General features: G+C 42.6%; 1 protein-coding gene across 34 annotated transcripts in view; it reads right to left on the minus strand.

Moving 5' to 3' along the window:
* Positions 1-21,052, minus strand: part of ANK3 (ankyrin 3) — a 661,543-nt gene that overhangs the window by 150,992 nt on the left and 489,499 nt on the right. For 31 of the 34 annotated variants that reach the window (XM_053306987.1, XM_053306988.1, XM_053307000.1 and 28 more), the window contains 3 exons: positions 18,749-18,847; positions 14,374-14,571; positions 11,421-11,519 (listed from right to left, as the gene is read on the minus strand). In XM_053306987.1, the coding sequence (XP_053162962.1) occupies positions 11,421-11,519; positions 14,374-14,571; positions 18,749-18,847 (396 nt within the window). The remainder of the gene's footprint in view (positions 1-11,420; positions 11,520-14,373; positions 14,572-18,748; positions 18,848-21,052) is intronic. The other 3 variants (XM_053307003.1, XM_053307002.1, XM_053306995.1) reach the window with 1 other exon arrangement.

Raw genomic sequence — 21,052 nt, forward strand, 5'->3', positions numbered from 1 at the left:
GTGATTTCTGTGGCCCCTAGAGTGTTGAGGTGCTCTTCAAGTTGTTTTGGAATTGCACCTAGGGCGTCAATTACCACTGGGATTATTTTGGTCTTCTTCTGCCACAGCCTTTCAATTTCAATTTGTAGATCTTTGTATTTTGTGATTTTTTTCTATTTCTTTTTCTTCTATTCTGCTATCCCCTGGTATTGCTATGTCGATTATTTTAACTTGTTTTTCTTTCTTCTCGACTACATTGATATCTGGTGTATTGTGTGGCAGATGTTTGTCTGTTTGTAGTCGGAAGTCCCATAATATTTTTGCATCTTCATTTTCTACAACCTTTTCAATTTTATGGCACCACCAATTTTTGGCTACAGGTAGCTTGTATTTTTTGCAGATGTTTCAGTGTATCATCCCTGCTACCTTGTCATTCCTTTGTAGTCAGTCTGTGCAGTCTTTTTACAACAGCTGATTAGGTGGTCCACGGGTTCATCTGCTTCTTTACAAAGGCGGCACTTGCTGTTTGTTGTTGATTTTTCTACTTTTTCTCTAATTGCATTTGTTCTTAGTGCTTGTTCTTGTGCAGCCAGTATTAAACCCTCTGTTTCTTTCTTCAAGTTGCCATTCTTAAGCCATTGCCAGGTCTTGCTGATGTTTGATTTTCCAGTTATATTGTGCAAATATTAACCATGTAGTGGCTTATTTTTCCATTTTTCTGCTCGGTTCTTGACTTGTTCTTTCTTGTAGGCCTGCTTTGTTTCATTGGTGTTGAATAGATTCTTGTTATTGACCATTTGAAGTGCATCTTCTTCACTGTCCTTGATATATTCTTCAAGGCCTCTTTTCTCCTCCTCTACTGTTTGATGGACTTGTAGCATTCCTGTTCCACCTGAGCTGCGAGGGAGGTATAGCCTATCTACATCACTGTGGGGGTGCAGAGCATGATTGATGGTCATTATTTTCCTGGACTTACGATCTAGCGTCTCTAGTTCTGCCTGAATCCAGTCTATTCTTCCTGCAGTGTATCTGATAATATTATTATTATTTTATTCAATTTCTATACCACCCTTCCAAAAATAGCTCTTCCTCTATATATTTTACTGAACATACTCTGCACAAAATGAAACAAGGGGTACAGAAAGTTCTATGTCAACTTTATAGTTAAGGAAACCTGAGTAGGCAAGTTCCTTCCACATGAAGGCTCTTTACAGAAACAACCAGGAGAGAAATACAATGATAGTATTAATGCGTTCTATTTATGCAGGGATTCACAAGCTTCAGTTTTGCCAAAAATGGCTTGGAGTGCACATAGCAGTACATTTTAGCAGTATATTTGCTGGTAACCTCCAGGCTTGACTACTGCAATGCACTCTATGTGGGGCTGCCTTTGTACACAGTCTGGAAGCTGCAATTGGTGCAGAATGCTGCTGCCAGATTGGTCTCTTGGATGTTCCATAGAGACCTTATTACTCTGATTCTAAAAGATCTACACTGGCTACCAATACGTTTCTGGAGAAAATACAAACAGTGCTGGTTATTACCTATAGAGTCCTTAATGGCTTGGGCCCATGGTATTTAAGCCTTCTTCAGTATAAACCTAACTGCCTACTAAGATCTTCAGGGCAGGAGGTTCATCTGAGGGCACTGACAGATCATCTGGTGGCGACACAAAGGGATGCCTTCTCTGTAGTTACCCCAGGACTGTGGAATGCACTTCCTGCTTAGAGCTGCTCTATCCCTTTTGGCTTTTAGGAAACAAAGACACATCTCTTCAGTCAAGCTTTTTAGTTAGCTGGTGTGTTTCTATGGATATTTTAAATCTGGTTTTTATATATTTTAACTGTTAAGTTTTATTCCTGGTTTGTTTTATGCTGTCAACTGCCTAGAGATTTCAGTAATGGGTGGTCTACACATTTATTAAAGAAATAAATAATAAATTTGTATGAAGAAGATATCAAGTTTTATCTCTAGCTTCTCCAGGTATGAAATCTCAGGAACTGGAGATCCACTTGTGGCCCCAAAGGGCTGTAAGAGAGAGCTTAAATAATCCTAATCCAGTCAGCTCCTTATATGTGCCCGTGAAGGAATGGCTCTTTCCCTTTATGTTTTGTGGATTATTTTCCTTCATTTGCTCTATGTTCCCTCTAAGCCCTGCAGGTTGCAACCAAGTCTGAGGTAGCAAGTTACGTGCTGTAGAGTTTTGGAGGGAAGGTTACTACGTGTTCTGACTGGATTTCTCCAGCCCGAGACAGAAGGTTCTATCTGCCTGAGGGAAGAATCGCCCTGATTGGTTTATGTATACCTCTGGAATGGGATAAAAGGACAGAGTTGAACAGCAAAAGAGAGAGAGCTGCTGAGGAGTAGAGTGCTGTGGGAGCTGGAAGGCTGGAACACTAGTAAAGTAGGGTTGGGCTGAAGTTGCTGGGGGAAGTGGCAGTGAGGGAGCTGAGCATCCTGGGACCTGCTGGGCTTTAGATGAGGTGGTTTGTTGTTTTAGATTTTTAAATTGTACTCTCGCCTAACTGAATTTTTAACTGTTTGTTCCTGTACTGTTCTTTTTAATTTCTGAAGTTTATTATAGTAAGCCTGTTCTTGTTTTTCCACTATTTTACTGGTGTCTCTGTTGTTTTATTCCCACCTCACGCCTACATGCCCGCTTTATTTACCACACTACTGAGTTTTTGATATTTTCTGAGAGACAGAGTTTTTCAGTGACCGGTCAAAGAAGCTCAAAATCTTATACTCGTGGCAGTGGATGTTTAGACTGAGGGCCACCTAAGGCCAAGCTTCACAGTAGCCATGATTATGTCTGCCCTGTAGACTTAGATAGATGTGGTTATCTTTTGTCCTCATGGAACTCTGATTCTTGTAGATCTGTGCCAAAAGCTGCTTAGCATAGCATTCGTGTTTATAGTACAGACATGGCTTCAGTAAAAGGCAGCTCTTCATAGTTTCATAATTTTAGTTACCCTCGACCCCAAGCAAACATTTCCAAAGCTCTGTGGAAAAATAAATATCAATGTCATAGAAAAAGCATGCAATAAAAATAGCACTGGATGTTTCAGGAATGTCTTCGAAATTGAGAAAGCAGTATATATCTTCACAGTTTGAGATATTTGTGTCTCTTGACCTCCAGCTTGATCCTTGAGCTGTTTTTGCTGCTGCTGTCAGACATAAGCAATAAATAAGTAATCAGGGCATCATCTAGATCCTAACTAGGTGGCAGGTTGTTCTGGTTTCAGAGACAATAAACCGAAAAACAGCTTCTCCTCCTCTATATATTTTACTGAAGATACACAGCACAAAAAGAAACAAGGGGTATAGAAAGTTCTATGTCAGCTTTATAGTTAAGGGAGCCTGATTAGGCAAGTTCCTTCCACATGAAGGATCTTTACAGAAACAACCAGGAGAGAAATACAATGATAGTATTAATACATTTATGCAGGGATTTTCAAGCTTCAGTTTTGTCAAAAATGGCTTGGAGTGCATGTGCGATTAATGCATGTGCGATTAATGCATATACAAGAGTATGTAAACTTCTAAGATAAGTGCAGCTCTTCACTCAGGCAGGATTGACTATAAAGGCATGGTTACACCAGCTAGCGATATTTCTCTAATATGTCCTGGCAACACTGGTGAACCCATACTTAGGAAAATGATAGCTTGCTGCTTCCTCACAAACAGAATGAATTGCACTTCATGTTTTCCATACGGAAGTTCGTCAAGGCCAAGAATAAACTGCTCATCTCCTTTACTCCACAGCGAGATGCTTGGACTCTTGAGTGAGGAGAAAGTCTGCATCTCCTTTGGACATTGCAAACAAGCACAGACAACAAGAAGTGCAAGTTACTTACTTCCTGTTCTGCCCACAAGCCATAACTTTTGAAGCTGTTCTTAGTCCATTTTCTCCAATGAAGAATTCTGCGTAGCCTGAAAGTTTCCATATTCTTTCACCAACAGTAGTGGGAATAATAAATACATCAGCCTTAATGGTTTATGTATTGTTCCTAAACAAAAATGTAATGTTCAGCCATATAAATGTAATTTCAAAAGGTGTGTTTTTTGTTTAACTTCCTAGTTACATTATCTTAGTTGACCAAGGCTGCAATCCTACAGATGTGCATTACGGAGTAAGTCCCTTTGACTTACTTCTGAATAAACATGCCTAGAATTGTGTCACAGGTTCTTTTCTTACTTGAAAGACCAGTAAAGCTTGAGTAAATATGAGGAGGGGGGCATTGTTTTGTAGTTGTTCAAAACAACAAGTTCAAAACAACCCCCTCCCTGTCTAGATTAATTTCTTTTGTTTAGTCAAGAAGAATGAGGTCAGCACAACACAGTTGGAATCCAAATTAGGGATGTGCACAAAAAGGATTCTGCTATTTGTTTCGAGTTCGAAACGAATCACAAAATCCTTGAATTGATTCATCGAAACAGTGGCCAAAGCTAGCTGTTTTGGCAAATCAACCTCAAAATAGGGTTGTGCATTTTGTTTCCTGTTTTGTTTTTGGCCTGAATCTGGAACACCCCCATTTTGTTCTTTGTTCAAAATCAGCCAATCCGAAACACCCCCATTTTGTTCTTTGTTCGAAATTGCAAAATCCGAATCAGAAATGTTTTGGATTTTTAAAAATGGCCCTGGGGCAAAACTAGTGGGTGAGGGTGGTAGTGCCCAATGGGTGGAAGCTACCACCCAAATTTCAGAGGAATTGGGCAAAGGGCTGATTTTTGGTGAATTTTTGAAGTTTAAGATTTTTCCCATAGGGAATAATGGAGGTTTCAGCAAAGGTATAGCTTCACGTCAGCAGGAAAGGGGTGACCCAGAGCAGAGTAGGGTGGGTGGTAGTGCCCAGTGGGGGCAAGGAAGCTGCCAGAATTATTTCAAATGAATTGGGCAGGGGGTGATTTTTAAAGATGTAATGGAGTTTACATGTCTTCAAGGTTCTTCCCTATAAGGAATGATGGAGGTTTCAGCAGCCCCATAACTGCACTTGGGGGGCACCGGGGTGGCCCAGAGCAAGTGGTGGTGCAGAGCATATAGGGTACCAACCACCCCCATGGGTTTCTAACCCATGGGGTACTGGGTTCTGTTGTTTCTGAGGTGTTTTGTGTGTAGATTCTCTGGTAACATATGAGAGTGGATTCATGGTTTCTCATTGAAAATCTCATATGCTACCAGAGAATCTACACTCAGAACACCTCAGAAACAACAGAACCTAGCACCCCATGGGTTAGCAACCCATCGGGGTGGTTGGCACCCTATGCGCACTACACCACCACTTGCTCCGGGCCACCCCAGTGCCCCCCCAGGTGGAGTTATAGGGCTGCTGAAACCTCCATTATTCCCTATGGGGAAAAATCTTAAAGACGCATAAACTTCAAAAATTCCTAAGGAAACAGCCTTTTGCCCTATTTGGAATCTGGGTGCACCACTCCTTGGGGCACTGCCACCCAACCCACTGTATTGCCCCTGAAGCCCCACATAAACAAGTTGAAAGAGTGAAGAGAATGATGAACAACAACACCACTTAATTTTTTGGTGCAGTTATTTGAGAATTTTGCAGTGGGTGGCAGCCTGTCCCTGTGGCACTAGCACAGCGGCACAACCCATTTGTGGATTCAAGCAATCTTTCAATAAAAACACTCCCTCCCCTTGGAATAGTGATCACAGGTCACTTGAGATAGCAAGATAGACCAATGACCTGCCTTGGTACTATGGAACAGCTTCAAATGTTCATTTAACTGATGTGGATTGAGCAGTAGCCCAAACAAATCAGCCTACTGTTCAGAATTGTTGAGATTTATCATCACTGCATTTAAGAAAGTGCAAAACCATGAATCATGGTTTCAAGAAAGAGTGAAGCAACTAAGATTCCTGGAGATGTCAATTGATTGACAGGGGTACCCCACCTGCCTCCTTTTGTCTCCTGTAGTCCCATGTGGATAACCTGTCCCTGGAATGACAAAAGTTATGAACCACTGGCTTAGACATCATGTCCCACCAAATTACATTGTGGCCTAAATTACATTAGACTGCTTAACTTGGGCAACAAAACTTAGACACCACTATAACTCATAAAAACCAGAAGAAAAACAAAATAGCTCTTCAAAAGAGCCCTGAACAAGTCAAGAGATTCTTTCTAAACCTTTGGAAAGAAAAAGCTGTGTAATTTCAGAACTTTCCTAACCAGCTTCTGGAAAAGCTACTCCACACAACTTATGCCATGGCTTTTAGCAAGAGCTTTGGAATTTCATTGAGCTCCCAAAGATATTTGGGTAGTTCTGTCTCAAAATGCTGCTGTCTCCCAAATCCCTTTGCAAGGTCAGTTTGCATTTCAATCAAACTGAAGGTGTTTGCTGATGAGGTAGGATTTTTGGCAGTCAAATTGACTTTTAGGGGGATCCCTCCCACAGAACCCCTGTTTAAAATTCTTCTAAACTAAACAACACACAACTTTGTAAATTCAATTAACCCAAGAATCCAGAATTCCAGAGGGAGGGTGTGTGTGTGTGTGTGTGTGTGTGTGTGTGTGTGTGTGTGTGTGTAAATCGGGGTTCACTAGGGCTAGCACTGGCAGGCAGCAGATAAACTGATTAATCCATTCCAGGCTGGGGCACTTTTCCTACATTCCCAAAGCAAGCAGCTCAGAGTGGAATCTCAGGGATTCCATTGTTGGCAATGGCTAGCTACTCAGGTTACTCAGAATTTCTTAGTACACAATTCATTGCATTACCATACAACACATACTTAACTAAACCATTCATTCCCAACAGGGAAGCTCTGCCAGCTTTTTGCATATCTTATCTTCTGCTAATCACTCAGTGCCTCAGCTGGAGTGGAGAGAAGTCAGAGAAGTCAAGTTCAATTGCAATGCTGAAACGGACTTTTCCTGAAGAACAAAGCATTCAGTCCGAAACAGGATCATTTCGATTTGGAAACAAAAATCTCTGTATTTTAATTCTTGATTTTGTTTTGAATACAAAACCTCTGAAATTGCCATTTTCGGGCACAAAATGTTTTGTACCTGAATTGAAATTCACAGGCCTACCTCAACACACTAGAAACATTTCAAGTGTTTTGAGCGCTACTTTGAGGCCTGTTTTTATGGGGAGAGCTGGTCTACCTGCCCCCAAGGCAGGCTGATGCGCTACGTCCGGGAAGGAGGTCTGGTCTACTTGCCTCACATGGTGGATAAACCAGCCCTTCACTCCAGACTTAGCGCATTGGCCCACCTAAGAGGACTAGTCAAGTCAGGTCGACACACCAAGTCCGGAGAGGAGGGATGGTCTACCCATCAACCCCAATCGGTAGACCAGCTCTCCCTGGAAATACAGCCCTGTATTTCCAGGGAGAGCTGGCCTACTGATTGGTGTCAGTGGGTACACTAGCCCTCAGCAAAGGGCTTAGCGTGTTGGCCCACCTCAGAGGATTGGTCTACCCACCAACCTGCAACTGGTAGACCAGTTCGCCCAGAAAAACAGGCTTCATAGTGATGCTTGAAACACTCAAAATGTTTCAAGCTTGAAACAGGCCCTTTATTTTAAGGTGTTTTCTTTTGAGCTCAAAACACTTGAAAAGGCCCATTTCGAGCCTGAATTGACTCGACCTCTAATCAATTTGCTCATCTCTAATCAGAATGTTTAGCTAACTGTGGCTGTAGAATCAGAAAGTCATCCAAAGCACTGGCACACTTGCAGTCTAGGAAAACAGCAGCCAGTTTACCCTTCAGATTTTCCTTCTCTTTTAACTACAGGAAAACATAATAAAAAATTTGACCAAATGGTCAAGCTGCTTTGTCATAAGAAGCAATGCTCAAAACATCTGAGATCTCCATCAAATATATGAAGGATAAATATAAGCACTGTAAAGAAAGCAGGAAGCTGCATAGACACATTCAAAGATAGGTTCAAAGCAATGTCATTCATATGGCAGTTTCCTATGTTCCTATGATCCAACTGGACTCCTCCACTGTGACTACCACCCCTTACAATATCACAGTATTACACTGGTGTAACTCTGCTGACTAAGGGCCAAAACAGGACAGTGATAGAGCATGTCAAGGGCATAATGTAGGCAGAGCTGACTTGCCTCAAATCCTACACTCCCCAGAACCTGCTCCCAGTCCCAAGGCTGGCATAACATTATGCAAAATTCAGAAGTGGTATAAGTTAAACGTCTCCACTGAACTCCATTGAGCCCAAATACACGGACCACCTTCTCCTGTTCTACCCACTCTGTCATGATTGAGTATAGGATTTAGATGAACTTTGCAGTCAATCACCGACCCCACCCACCCAGTATATAAACAGCGTGACCACATGGAGCAGAAGGAATGGTCACTGCGTACAGAGTTCCAATGCATCTCCTTACAGGGAAAAGTAAGTATTTCCATCACTGCACTTTCTCCCCCAACCGTGGGGAGAGGCTGAGATAAGGGGAAAAGAAGAGCACTCAGGTGAAAGCCTCTCTCACTTAATTTCTAACTCACAAACATCAGCCATCCATCCAGGTCTTTGCTTTCTATAGGCAGTTCCCCAACAGGTGCAGAGGACAGGACTTTTCAAATGCCCAGTGTGGTTCAGACCTCAAAGGGAGCTCACCATATGACCAGCAGCAGTGACCCACTGGGCTTCTAGCTGTTTCTCTGTGGGTTGCCAACCTACTTGTTCCAGGCAGGCTTCTGCACCTTTGCACACTTCATGACAATCAGTAATGTAACAGGTGAATGCATATCCAACATAGAGACTGAGCCCCAGGGAACACCACAACTGCTCCTCTACTATCTGTCATGGGGACAAGAGCCCTGCACCGTAAGAAGGTTGGCAGCCCCATCCATGTGTCTTCCTCTCTTTGCACTGTTGAGATACTCAACTGAGTATGCAGTTAATAAGCAAAAGCTACCACTTGTTTAGGAAAGGCCAAGGCCATCATTATTAAATATTTTCTTCATTTCATATTTCACACCAAAATGAAAACTGTCTTTTGTAAAATTGTATTTAGCTTAAATTGCTGTTTGTTATGCTACATTCTGTTACTGTATTACATTTTTTATGTTGCGAGCTGCTTTGGGGGACATTTGCCCCCAAATGGCATAAAAATACCTTAAAATCCACAATTTTGCCTTTACATCTCATTAGTTAAAATTTGCCCCCACTAATGAATTAACTAAAGATTGTAGCTCAATCCTATGCCCACTCACCCAGAAGCAAGATCCACTGAGTTCATTCTGAATGACTTATTTAAGCAAATGTAAGATTTCAAATTTAGCTGATTATTCTACATATTTAACCAATTAAAGTCTGCACACATCTGAAGAGGGAGGAGCAGCTTGACTCAAGATAGCTCTCATCCCAAAATTCACTGTGATAGCTTACTTGTGCCAAAACATGAAGTTAGCTAAATTATTCTCCCTCTATCTCCCTCTCTCCATCCATGGATTTTGCTACTGCAGGGTAATAGCAGTGTCACTGAGTTTTATGAGTCAATAATCTGCTTCCTAACCTTTGATAAGAAGACAAGGGCAGGTAATTATTACTGCAGTAAGGTTTTTCTACTGCCATAGTTGGGTTTGACAGTCATTTCATTGTATTGCCAGACTAGTAGGGTCTGGAGCTGCTGTCTGCAAAAATGCTGGAGACAGAAGATCACTGGTCCTTCTCTAAGCAGTAGAGCTGAGACCACACATGCAGCCCTCCCCAAATGACCAGCTATCTAGTACCAGGAAATAACATTTTGTTTCTTCGTTATGTGCAGCAGTTGAAGAGCAATGAAGATGCAAGTCTTTTCTTCTGCACTTTAGATTTCTGAAGGAGGATAAAACCCAGTGCAGGTTTTCAGTTCAGGTCACCATATCTTAAGAAGGACATTGTAAAACTGGAAAAGGTGCAGAAGAGGGCAACCAAGATGATCACGGGCCTGGAGCAGCTTTCTTATGAGGCAAGGTTACAGCATCTGGAACTCTTTAGTTTGGAAAAGAGGCGACTAAAGGGAGACATGATCGAGGTGTATAAAATTACGCATGGAGTAGAAAGAGTGGACAGAGAGAAAATGTTCTCCCTCTCTCACAACACTAGAACCAGGGGTCATCCAATGAAACTGAAGGTCAGGAAATTCAGGACCAACAAACAGAAGTACTTTCCCCCACAGTACATAATTAACCTATGGAATTCTCTTCCACAGGATGTGGTGATGGCCACTAACTTGGATGGCTTTAAAAGGAGCTTAGACAAATTCATGGAAAACAGGACTATCAGTGGCTACTAGTCTGGTCACCTCCAGCCTCAGAGGCATCTGGTGGGCCACTGTGTGAAACAGGATACCGGACTAGATAGGCCTTGGGCCTGATCCAGCAGGGTTGTTCTTATATTAACATGTGAGTTGGGATGTGCATGCATAATGATTCGTGCACTAATTTGAGAGATAAGGTGGGGAATAAGAGCAAAGAAAGCAAGTCCGTACCTGCTCCTCTGCGGCTCACTGAGCAGGAAGCTGCAGCGTTGTGTTCCCCAACACCCTTTGCACAGTGGCACACACATTCTACACACATGTGTGGCGGCCATTTGCATGGCTGGCATGCAGGCCATGCAAATAGTCACTGTGCATGCACAGAAGCCATGTGTGTACTGCCGCGGAGCTGCACAAGGGGTGATGGGGAGCACAACCAGCGGTCCCTCTAATTTTTTTCATCTCTGTGCAGAATGAGTTTTGTTCTGGGCAACAGTATCAAGGCAGTATGTGCGCACCTGCATTCAGAATGGCAGTGTGTGCGCACCTGCATTCAGATTCAACCTGAGCGGGATCAAAAATGAACTAAGTGGACATCCAAAAACTTGTGAGCGTGTGCACGTGTGCACACCTTAGCGGGGACAGTGTGTGCAATGCTGCATCTTCCTATTGCAGTGAGTGGTGGAGGAGCAGGTACTGGCCTTCTCTCCTCACTCTTAAAGGCTCCCCATCTCCCATTTCAAGTAAGTGCATGAATTGTGATCAGTGCACAAATCATCAACACATACTTCATTCATTATGTACAGACTCTGTCTGTGGGATTAATCCACAATGGCTTGTCCACAAATGAAAGTCATCACTTGATGCTACAGTCATCAAGCAATGAGCATGTGCACAAATCAGTCTGTTATGACTTTGCAGCTGAATGTGTGAATTCACTCCATGGAAAGTCTTGTATTTGAGATGTTCATTAGTTCTGTGAAAGTTCTCCTGAGCCACTTCCAGAATCTGGTTGTACTTAGGCACTTCCCTTTTTGTGTACATCATATATATTAGTAAAAGGTCGAGAATACTACTTTTTTGTGGCTTTGGCGCCACTGTTTTGCAAAAGCCACACAGAAAGAAATAATGTCTAGGCTGGGGAGGAGGAAAAATTGTTTTTGTATTTATTAATGTAAAGGACATTTAAATAAGACATCTGAACAAAACATACCTTGGTCTGTGCATCCACAATGGCTCCTTGGTTAACGAGGACCTCAGCCACGTTGACTCTGTCCTCTTGCGCAGCCAGGTGGAGTGGAGTCAGGCCGCTCTGTAAAGTAGATGCAGCAAATTAGTTTCTTGCAGGAAGGGTGTACTCATGTGCGTTAGTAGTCAAATGCAGAATTTTAACATGAGTTATGGACTCTTCCTGAAGTTAATGAGGTTGCAGCAGAAAAATGTCCCTGTGTTTTGTCAACACTTTCTAAGTATGTCTAATTAAAAGATACTAATGAATGAGCTGATGCACAGTGGCAAGCCAGTTGTCAAGTTTCTTAAAAGGGATATTATTTTCAGATAATGACAGAATAAAATGCAATATGTCACCTTGCTAGTCCAACAATAACACATCAAAGTTGATTTCTTCTGGCCTTTTAATTTCCATTGGTATACAGCAAACTGACCAAGAACATCACAAGGCATGTCCAAATTCCTGCAAGTTTTGTCACATCACTAATTTAAGTGTAATCGTAACACCTACCACTTAGCAAAGCATTTTGTATTGTTCAAAATGTTCCATTGACATTATCTCACAGAAATTTGGGAGAGGGGAGGCTGCAGGCTTTTGTCCCATTCCCCTACCACTAAAACTAAGATTCAGTATAGGAGGATGGGTTTCCTCCTGCAGTTTAATACCCCATATCACTGCTTCCTGCTCTCTCAAACATTGCAGGGGTGGGGAGAAGTGTATCTGAGATGGCACCAGTGCCAAAAGCAGACACTTTGTTTTATTTTGGATGGCACATTACATCTCCCCTAGCTACCCACGGCAATGCTTGTTCCTGCACCCCATTCCACTAAAAGCTATTTGGTTCATTTATGCCATGCTTAGTCCTCCATATGCTATGGAAGTGACCAGATGTGACAGAAGCAAATAAACTGGCTTTTACAGAGATTGTATTTGTTTATTTCGGTGTACAAGGAGTATTACTAGTCTTATCTCATTTATTTTCCAGACAATACTGTGAGCTGGGTGATGGAAAACAGCATGGGGTGGATGATGGTGTACGTGAGGTAGCAGGGAGTTAACACAACACAGATACTTTAACAAAAATAAATTAATTTCCAAAATGATTCTGTGTGTGACAAGGTAGTGAGCTTTTTCAAAATGACCTGGCCACTCAATGCACTGCCTGGATAGATGGTAGCCTCAGGTCTGAGTTAAACACTAAGTCTGATCTCTAAGAGTGTGAAGGAAATGCTTAAAAACCCTCTACAAAAGAGTTTACACTTGTGCATTCTGCTTACAGACCACTAGGAAATCAAAATTGGTGCTTGCATGAATGGACAAGGTATAGATGGAAGGGATTTGCAGATAATTCACCTTTAGTGCGAATGAAACCACATGCCAACTGTATTCTGACAACCATTTCCAGGAAATTAATTCTCATATTTCTCTCTCTTTTTTCAGAGCTATGTTGAAGGACTTGTAGAAGACAAAGCTACCCACAATCACATCTCTTGTACCCACATAGTCATCCTGGTGGGTACAGGCCTTCCATACAGCTTGTACCCCCCCCCATTAACATCCTCATCCAGAGGTGCTCTAACCCCCAGATGTTGGGGCCCCAGTCCATGGCCTCCAAGGGCCGCGGGTGGGGGGGTGTCTCCAAATGTCCGGGAGGCCTCCTAGAGCCACCCTGCGACTGCCTGCCATGGTGAAGCTATGTGGTGTGTGTGTGTGTGTGCTGCCGCACAGCCGAGAGGGTGTTTTTTTTTTTTGCAAAGTGTGATACTTTCTGAGTAATTTGAGAGCACTATTATTACAGCTGAAACGGCAATGTTATTTGCTATCTTCTACTACTGTAAAATGTACAATCTTACTGTTGTTTTTGTATATATGTACATGGTCAACAATTGTAATAAAGCCAGCCTGTCTGTCTGTCTAGTTAGCTAGCTAGCTAGCTAGCTAGCTAGGGATACTTCTACATCAGGGGAAGAGTCTTTAGACTTTATGGGTTCCGAGGAGTGGGGAGATACTCTCCATGGACCATCTCAGGAAGAAACCTTTGAGGCAGCCTCTCTTGCAAAGATTTCGTTGGAAGAAGAGAAGGAGAACCCCAAGGTGCAGTGCTTCCTCTATCACCTGCTTCTGATAATGTTTCCTTGTCTGTGATACCATTACTCCATTAGCTCAGGGTATCCTGCCTCCGCCACTATGCAAGTTCCAAAAGCCTTTTCAAAACCTGCTATGCTTCTCAAAGCATACATAATCAGAGGAGATATATCTTTTTCTCTTTAGCTATCAACATTTAAGAGATCGCCACCTTCTTCATGAACCTGCTGCCTATTAAGATCATCGGGGGAGGTCTGGTTGTGGTTACTACCAGCTCGCTTGGTGTCAGCCCCAAACTGGGCCTCCTCTAGTGTTGCTCCAGGGCTCTGGAACACACTCTCAAAGGAAATCAGAATCTCCCCCCATCTCTGGTTGCTTTTAAACAACTTTTGAACACAGATTTTAGTTGTTGTTTGGTTAAATTGTAAACCACCCTGAGATGCTATACAGAGCAGCATAAAAATACGACTGATAAATGAACAAACATGTCTTTTTCTTCCTGGGCTTAAGCTTAGCAGGTTAGTGAGACTGATTGTCTGTCCCACCAGCTGGCCTGCCTCCTCAGTATGCTTTAGATGTAACAACTAGCTGATAAGTATTCACATAGGTCTGATATGCATGAGCTTTACATTCTGAGCACATGCTGTTTGGCCCTCAAATTGCATACTATTACACCTAGGCATAAAGGACTTTCTATGTACTAGGAAGGCATTGCATTCAATGAAAGCAGTGGGCAAAGCTGGTTCTGCAGTGCAGTGGTCATGATTCTGCTGGCTCACTTACAGAAGGAGTATATTCACTGTCAAAAGGTATAAAGAGAACCTTGCAGTGCATAACGAAACAATCTTACCTTGTTGCTAAGATTCACATTAGCATTTCTGGTAAGAAGCAGTGACACCATGTCCACATGGCCCTCTTGGGAAGCAAGATGCACTGGAGCAATTCCCTGTCTGGTAACAGCATTCGCATCAGCACCATATTCTAGCAGTGTGGTTGCTATATCCATTTGGTTCTTCTTGGCAGCTATATGTAGTGGTGTGTAGCCATTCTGCCAACACAAAAATCTGGTTATCCACTCATTCATGAAAGATTAGGAATGCTGAATGTTTCTCATGTCTTTGTCCATTTCCAAAATCTTAATTTGCTATAACTGATCTTCAAAATTTATCACCCAATAAATACACAAAGGGAAGAATTCTATTTGGTACCAGCAAGTGAACCATTCTCATAAGAGGCACTTTTAAAAAGTGGGGATTCTGTTTATTTAGCAGGGGGAGAGCAACTGGCCCTATCCATCCCCAGCACAGCATTCCTCCAGTGGATGTTCCTGGTGTCCAAAATCTTATGTTTCTTTTTTAGATTGTGAGCCCTTTGGGGACAGGGAGCCATTTTATTTATATCTATGTAAACCGCTTTGGGGACCTTTGTTGAAAAGTGGTATATAAATATTCATCAATTCGTATATACAGGAATTGTATATATTTACCAGATGTAATAACAGTTTACTTGCTGGCACTGAAAGTAAACACTTTTTTTTGGTGCTGATTTTTTTTTAATTATTTGCTAATTTTCCTTAAGGTTTCAGTCAGTTCAAGAAGAAGAATTTGCAAAGGAGATATCTGATAGGGCAGAGATTTCCATTTGTCCCTACCCCCCTCCATCCAGCCTTCTCCTGTCGAGAGAACCTGAAAGTAGGAAACTGGTCCCATGAAAAAAACACTGAGGCAGCAGCAATGACAGTAGCATGATCAACAAGGCCTCAAGATGTGGGTCAGAAGGTAATTACTAGAAAATAACTACCATGTGAAGAGAACTTGAAACAGAACCCTTGAGGATACAGGGGAGAAGATGGAGATTCCCTGAAAAGGTAGGTGAGATGGCAGGATCATCTCCCAGCAACACATCTGAAAGCTTCTTACTCCTTTCCCTGCACAGTGCCTACACAGTAGTACTGAGGTGGAATCTAGTGGCTTGTGCTGCATGGTTTATGTCCTGGAGATCTATAATCCATCAAGGATGGAACCTTTACAGAGGCTGAAACTTGGGGCAGTCTTGACCTGGTTGACAGGTTCTTGGATGGGAAGGAATTATTTGTGACAAGGAGAGAAGATAGGTTCTATAAATATTGGCCTCCACAGGTTGCATGTGTGAGTATCAGGGAAGGGAAGGGAAGGGAATGTGACAAGTAAAATGATATGCATTTTGTGGTACTTGGGCATATGAAGAGCCTAGTGTGTGACAATTAGGTTTAGTTATTTTGGACTCCCAATTTTAGAAGATTATTCTTTGAATGACATTTTTAATTCATCAAGTACATGAAAGTGTTTAAGGAGCAGCAGAGAGAAAACACCCATTGAAAGGGGCAATTTCAGTGTGAGCAACAGTATATTTACTTATCAGACCAAATGCCTAACAGGAGTAGGAATAGTAAATAATCTGCCATCACTGTGTCCTTTCTCAGCGGACTGCATGACATGCAGCCTAAGGCAGTAGGAGAGGCTATTATTAATTCCAATATTGATATTGTTTGGTTCATTTCTGTGGCTTGCTAACCAAAAATGTCTTGTTTCAGGAAACGTCTTGGCTGGCACCAAAATGCCACAGTGGCAGCTACTAACCAATTTGGTTGGAGATGAGTGAATCAAGTGACCTGATCTATAATTTCTGGTTCTCTTTCAAGTCTGTAATTTCATCATTTTTGGTTTTTAGCTTCAGAAAGCTGCTGGCACTGGGGAGAAGAACAGCCCCAGCTCCTCTTGAAGGAGGCATGCTCTGTGTCAGCTTAGCTTCTTTCAACATTAAACTAGGTCAGCATCCTGTCCCTTACATAAAAGATGTATTTAAGTAGTTGTAGTATTTCATATAATTGCAAGCAATGCTAAAGGTTTGGTAGTCAGCCCAATTTACCTCCTGAGGCACAGTGAAGGCGTATTTCCCATACAAGGCCCTGCTGATGCTTTAGGCTTTCTGGATGAATTTGACTTGCCTTTCCTTTTCAATACACAATAAGTGACCCACAGCTTATAGTATGATTTCCCTTCATGATCTCTTTCCTCTCCACTCATGCAAAAGGATCTGACATCTATGCATTTAATCATCCACTGGAAGGCAATCCAAAGGGAGTTCTCTGAACACTATTTTTGCCCTTCAACAAAGTCTTAAAACATATATTTGAAAGTGGAGATCTGTATTTGAGATGAAGAACTGATACCATGCATGTCATCATGGCACCTGAACATATTTCAGGCCTATTTTGTTTTACTGCTTATGGATATAAAAGTACAGTCTGTTTATGGTTTTATCTTTTATTTTTAAAGTAAAGTAAAGTGTGCCGTTGAGTCAGTGTCTACTCCTGGCGACCAAAAAGCCCTGTCTTTGGTATAATACAGGAGGGGTTTACCATTGCCTCCTCCCACGCAGTATGAGATGATGCCTTTCAGCATCCTCCTATATCGTTGCTGCCTGATATAGGTGTTTCCCATAGTCTGGGAAACATACCAGTGGGGATTCGAACTGGCAACCTCTGGCTTGCTAGTCAAGTCATTTCCCTGCTGCGTCATTAGGTGGCCCACCCCCTATATTGTAAAATAGCTCTATCTCCTGTGCTAGTACTGCTAATCCAGGGGAGAATCATCCTCTGCCCTTCTGCATGTGGACTGCCCATGTTTCAAAGCACAGATTACCCACAAACCCCTTTGTGTACAAGAACCAGAAGGGTCTGGAAAAAATCAGGCAGCAGTGGGAAGCCACGGAGATTAGTCCGACATTTTTGAGAAAGCATGGATTGTAAAAAAATAAATATATAATACAATGTTAAAAATATAATATAATGTGAAGGGGAGGGCATTCATGTAGATTAGCTCCCAGCTTTAATGACCATTTCCTGAAATGTATAAAGCATTGATTTCCCATGTCATACCATGCACATAATTCCTTAATTGTATTTTGCCAAGTTTGCTCTACCCTGCTCAGGGCATTTTCTGCTGTGATTTCTCCATTTTTAGATAAACCACACACATTTATGATGCCACACAGATGATGGTGGAAATGACAAACAATCATGCAAGGTCCTTACCTGATCTTTTCTACTCAGTTCCCTTTCCCCCTGACACAGGTATTAAGGATGTGTAACACACAAAAGGTGGCTGTCTATGGGCCTGACCGTTCAGTTAATAGTTTGCCCTCTGGTAGAAACCTGGGGTGTGGGGAGAGGGGAGGTCAAGTGTGGGCCTCAGGGTTTCACTCTGTGCTCTTCCACCTGCTCCCTGCACTGTGGGAGGAAATTAATACATGTACCAAGGAGATTTGATGTTTATTTGAATGTGAGATCTCCCTGACGCTGGGAGATCCTAAGATACCCAAAGAAACCTTTTCTGAGCTGCAGTCCAAATCCAGTTCCTCCTCCTCCTCCTGGGATGTCCAGTCATGAGCCAGTGTAGTGTAGTGGTTAGAGTGCTGGACTAGGACCGGGGAGACCCGAGTTCAAATCCCCATCCAGCCATGATACTAGCTGGGTGACTCTGGGCCACTTCTCTCTTAGCCTAACCTACTTCACAGGGTTGTTGTGAAAGAGAAACTTAAGTATGTAGTACACCGCTCTGGGCTCCTTGGAGGAAGAGCGGGATAGAAATGTAATAATAATAATAATGTAAGATCACTCTAACTAAAGGGGTCATAGCAAGCTCTTTTTTGTTTAGTTACCCCAACGACTAAAAAGATGTCCAGGGGAGGAAAGCCTGTGAGTTCTAGTCTCAAGGGATTTTTTTGGACATATCTATTTCACAAAGCTTTTGGTTGTGGCATTCTGGTTTTGTACCACTGCCACACAGTAATGTTTTGGATTCAGATTTTGCTCTTCCTCACCAGGTTTTATTAGTTTTATTGGCTGTAGGTTTATACGAGTCTTATCTGTATTTTGTGCTGATTTTGTTGGCCTAACAGAGAGATGCAAGTTTTCCTTCCTCGATTTCCTTCTCCTTACCAGAGAGTTTTAGGTGACATTTCTGTGGTCTTTTTGTTATGCTTGTGACTCAAATGAGAACAACCTTTCCCCACTCCTCAAATTTTTATCTAGCAGTCTCTACATTTTTCTCTGGGCGCATAAGATGTTCTTCAGTAGAAGGCATAGCAATGTGTGGACAGGAAGCAGGATGGAATAGATGCAGTGGAATGCTGCACAAAAGCCAATTGGCCGGACCCTTCTCCTACAGAGCAAACACCGGTACCTTTGCAGAGGCGTGAGGTGAGGCTCCCTGGTCCAAGAGCAGAAGTGCCACTTTCTGATTATCGTAATGTGCCGCAACATGCAGTGGAGTTAAACCACTCTAAAAACACGTGCAGAACAAACAGGCATTGTTAGAAAACCACCTTACATAAAAGCTTGGAGAACTAGGTTAAACTAGGTTTGGTGAGATTACAGTGGTATTAACTAAGGTTTTGAAATGATTAAAAAAAAAAAGCAACCAACACAGTACAACATAAAACTCTCAATTTGTGGGTGAATACTCTCCCTCACACACACTAAGCAGCAGATCTTACCAGGTTTCAGTAATAACAATCACCCTCATTCCATACTTCCTAAACAGACCTGAATATGATTCAGGGTTTGTGCATGTGTTTCTTAAGAGCCAAACTACCCAGTCAGTATACTGTCACATGGTATGAACCTTCCTGGATTGTATAGAATGCAAATCCTTGACTGTAGGATGGTATATCTGAAGTTCTAACCTTTCCCTAAGCATATTGTGGTGTGAGCTAATTTAAGTGGCAGAGACACCCTTCCCCCCTGACTTCTGGGCAGAGATCCGGTCCTCCATACCTCCTGGGCCCCTCCCCCCAAAATTCCCTCAAAAATGTCCCGGGGGTGGTTGCGTGACGCTGCCACCCACCATCAGCCCATGCTGCACAGGCTAGGCAACTGAGGCGAACATGCAACTGTGCTGAGGGCGGGCTGCAGCCAGCCCGTAGCCTGTGGCCTGCTCATGGCCCTCCCAGTCCCCTCTTGTGCTGCGCAGCTGGGCCACAGAGGATGAGAGGGCTGACTTGTGGCCAGCCCATGGTGGCCTCCTGCCAGAGCCCAGGTGGTTCCCTCCCTGTGCAGAGCTGGCTGCTTTTTTAGACAGCCTCGGTTGTGGGCTGCAGGGAGAGCTCTGCAGAGCTTTCAAAAGGAGAAGAAAGCGAGGCTCCTTAGCACCACAAGTAAGCGTGTGGGCTGGAGGCTGGGGCAGAGCCATTCATTATACCTAGATACCTATTTAAATATTTGAAGGGTGTTTAGAGAAATCTTGGCACTTGGCAACTTCTTTCCGATTGTCACAACTGCTGTGCGGGACCCACAAGACACGAGGAAGGTAACAGACCATTTTCCTCTGCCCATTGGTGGGGAAGAATGGATTTCTTTGGTGACAAAGGAAGACTGATTGCCAGGCAAGCGGCGAAGGTGGGAATGGGGTGGACGAAGAGCTGGATTCTCCCCCCCAACACACACATGTGCTTTTGCAGGGGCTAGTTCTTACTCAGACGCCAAACAGAGGGGAGAGTGGCTGGACTGTCCATACACAATTTGAATCTTCAGGTGAGAGTCTGATTCAGAATTTATTCTAAAAATATCCCCTACAAAATGTTTCAAACTTCCCCTGAGCATGTTCTAGTGTAAAACATCGCACATTCAGCTAATTTAAGGATTGTCCATGCAAAATGTTGTATCTGCAGGCCATTGGGAAATGTCTGATCCAGAATTCCCTCTAAAAATAATTTATTTATTTATTGATTTGATTTGATTTGATTTGATTTCTATACCACCCTTCCAAAAATGGCTCAAGGCGGTTTACACAAAGAAATAATAAATAAATAAGATGGATCCCTGTCCCCAAAGGGCTCACAATCTAAAAAGAAACATAAGATATATACCAGCAACAGTCACTGGAGGTACTGTGCTGGGGGTGAATAGGGCCAGTTACTGTCCTCCTGCTAAATAAAGAGAATCACCATGTTAAAAGGTGCCTCTTTGCCAAGTTAGCAGGGACACAAAATCAAAGATAAAAAGTTCTAACCTTTCCCTAAGCATATTGTGGTGTAAGCTAATTTAAGTGAACCTGTGTTTGTCACTGCTATTTAAACATTTGCAGAAACAATCATGGTAAATGCCACTGTTTTCACAAAAACTTGGGGATTGCAACATTCATGGCGCCTGTGGTATGATATACAGGTGAAACTCGGAAAATTAGAATATCGTGCAAAAGTCCATTAATTTCATAAATAATGCAAATTAAAAGGTGAAACTGATATATGAGACAGACGCATTACATGCAAAGCGAGATAAGTCAAGCCTTAATTTGTTATAACTGTGATGATCCTGGCGTACAGCTCATGAAAACCCCAAATCCACAATCTCAGAAAATTAGAATATTACATGGAACCGAGAAGACAAGGATTGAAGAAAAGAACAATATCGGACCTCTGAAAAGTATACAGTGTACTGTGCTTGATTGGCCAGCAAACTCGCCTGACCTGACCCATAGAGAATCTAT

Source organism: Hemicordylus capensis, chromosome 3, assembly GCF_027244095.1.
Source record: "Hemicordylus capensis ecotype Gifberg chromosome 3, rHemCap1.1.pri, whole genome shotgun sequence".
In the NCBI taxonomy this organism is placed as follows: domain Eukaryota; kingdom Metazoa; phylum Chordata; class Lepidosauria; order Squamata; family Cordylidae; genus Hemicordylus; species Hemicordylus capensis.